The 2,558-nt window shown below is 57.1% G+C and overlaps 1 protein-coding gene across 1 annotated transcript in view; it reads left to right on the top strand.

Annotated features, from left to right (window-relative positions):
* LOC125481781 (solute carrier family 12 member 6-like) overlaps positions 1–2,558 on the top strand; it is a 12,735-nt gene that overhangs the window by 6,834 nt on the left and 3,343 nt on the right. Inside the window, exons 5-7 of the mRNA XM_048593688.1 lie at positions 273–327; positions 1,384–1,514; positions 2,050–2,291. Coding sequence (XP_048449645.1) covers positions 273–327; positions 1,384–1,514; positions 2,050–2,291 — 428 coding nt within the window. The remainder of the gene's footprint in view (positions 1–272; positions 328–1,383; positions 1,515–2,049; positions 2,292–2,558) is intronic.

Genomic DNA, 2,558 nt, shown 5'->3' with positions numbered 1-2,558 from the left:
GTGTGTGTGTGTGTGTGTGTGTGTGAGAGAGAGAGGGTTAGAGAGAGCTCCCCAGATACAGGAGTGTCTGTGTGTGTGTGAAAGAGAGAGGGTTAGAGAGACCTCCTCAGATACAGGAGCGTGTGAGAGAGAGAGAGGGTTACGGAGACCTGCCCAGAGACAGGAGTGTATCTCCCATCCCCTCCCGTTGCAGTCCCACTGGTCGTCCCTTTCCTGTTCTCTTGAGTTCTCACACTATATTTCTCTCTCTCTCTCTCCCCCTGCCCCTGCAGACGATGCTGACCGCCATCTCAATGAGTGCCATTGCCACGAACGGTGTTGTACCAGGTATGAGGTTCAAACTCAGCCTCACTCGGGCTTTGCACACTCTCCCTGACCACCCTGACTTGCTCCCCTGCTCCCACCTTTCACCTGTAACTCCCAGCTGCCTGCCCTGTTCCTGGACATGTCACTCCTCATGGTGTGATAGACGCCCCCACCTGTGGTGCCGTGGTCTCTCACTTAGCTGCTCTGTCCACAACCCCCCCCCCCCCCCCCCCCCCACCCCGTAACTTCCCCAGCACTGCGTACTCTCATTAATCCCGTCATTAAATCTATCTATCAACATCCTTGGGGTTACCACTGACCAGAAACTGACCCGGACCCAGCCCCATATAAACACAGGGGCTACAGGAGCAGGTCAGAGGCTGGGAATCCTGCAACGAGTAACTCCCGTCCTGACTCTCCCCTCCCCGTCCCCCCCATCGACAAGGCACAAGGCAGGAGAGGGAGGGAATACTCCCCACTTGCCCCTGGATGGGGGGGGCAGCTCCGACAACGCTCGAGAAGCTTGACACCATCCAGGGACAAAGCAGCAGCTCCCCCCCCCCAACCCCCTCCCGCTCAATGGGCACCACATCCACAAACATGCCCCCACCTCCCCCTACCCACCACTGATGCTCAGTCGCAGCAGTGTGTACCATCTACAATATTCCCTGCAGAAACTCACCGAGGCTCCTTAGACAGCACCTTCCAAACCCCCACGGCCACTTCCATCCAGAAGGACAAGGGGCAGCAGGTACATGGGAACACCAGCGCTACCCCCCCACTCCCCATCCCGACTCGGAAATAGATCTTCCGTTCCTTCAGTGTGGCTGGGTCCGAATCCCTGGAATTGCCTCCGTAAGGGACACTGTGGGTCTTACCCTACAGCACATGGACTGCAGCGGTTCAAGAAGGCAGCTCATCCCCACGTTCTCAAGGGGAGGGGGGCAACTGGGGACAGGGCGATAAATGCTGGTCCCGGCCAGTGATGCCTACATCTCGATGAGGGACTTTTTGTAAAATAAGTGAATGAGTGTCCATCACTGTAATGTGTTTCCTCTCGCTCTCTCTGTCACCCAGCTGGCGGCTCGTACTTTATGATCTCACGATCCCTGGGCCCGGAGTTTGGGGGAGCAGTCGGTCTCTGCTTTTATCTAGGGACCACCTTCGCCGCAGCCATGTACATCCTGGGAGCGATTGAGATCCTCTTGGTAAGGGAGCTTCACTCTGTCTCTAACCCCATGCTGTCCCTGTCCCTGGGAGTGTTTGATGGGGTGGGGGTTTGGGGGGGGCGCAGTGTAGAGAGAGCTTTACCCTGTATCTAACCCTGTGCCGTCCCAGTCCCTGGGAATGTTTGATGGCGGAGGGGGGAACAGTGTAGAGGGAGCTTTACTCTGTCTCTAACCCATGCTGTCCCTGTCCCTGGGAGTGTATGATGGGGGAGGGGACAGTGTAGAGGGAGCTTTACTCTGTCTCTAACCCCGTGCTGTCCCTGTCCTGTAGATGTGTGTGTTGTCCCCGCATGTCCCAGCGTGAGCCGTGTTTGACTTTTACAGACCTGAGCCCTCTTTCACGGTTAGTCTCTGGAGGTGAGGAGAGAGAGAAAGGTGGGGGCGTGGGGGGGGCTTATTTTGGGCGCGCACTCAGGGAGCTGTGCGTTGAGGGATTTTTTAAAGAGAAATAAATTTGCCCTGAATCACGGTCTGTTCGTCTGTCCCTCCCCGCACTGTCCCTGTGCGTTGACAGAAATACATCGCTCCACGCTTGGCCATTTTCTGGTCAGACCACGTGGATGGAGAGACGGCCGCCCTGTTGAACAACATGAGGGTGTATGGGACTGCCTTCCTCCTGCTGATGGCCTTGGTGGTGTTTGTGGGAGTCCGCTACGTCAACCAGTTCGCCTCCATCTTCCTGGGCTGCGTCATCGTCTCCATCCTCTCCATCTACGTGGGGGCTGTGGTGTCGGCTTTCTCCCCGCCAGACTTCAAGTGAGCATGTGTCTTGCCTTTGGGATCCTCCCCCCCCCTCCCTATACTCTCTCTCTCACGCCCGCGCCCTCCCCCTCTCTCTTGCTCTCCCTCTTGCCTGCGCCCTCTCTTTCTCTCTTTCTCTCTCTCTCTCTCCCCCTCTGTCTCACATACACACACACTGTCTCACTCTGTCACACTGCCACTCTCACTGTCTCTCTCTCTCTCAGGCACACATTCTCTCTCTCACACGCACGCGCGCACACTCTCTCACACGCACGCGCGCAC

This window comes from Rhincodon typus, unplaced genomic scaffold (genome assembly GCF_021869965.1).
Source record: "Rhincodon typus isolate 14 unplaced genomic scaffold, sRhiTyp1.1 hic_rhity00003533, whole genome shotgun sequence".
Lineage (NCBI taxonomy): Eukaryota > Metazoa > Chordata > Chondrichthyes > Orectolobiformes > Rhincodontidae > Rhincodon > Rhincodon typus.
The sequence above is the reverse complement of the archived record's forward strand: the minus strand, read 5'-3'. Positions and strand labels throughout refer to the sequence as shown.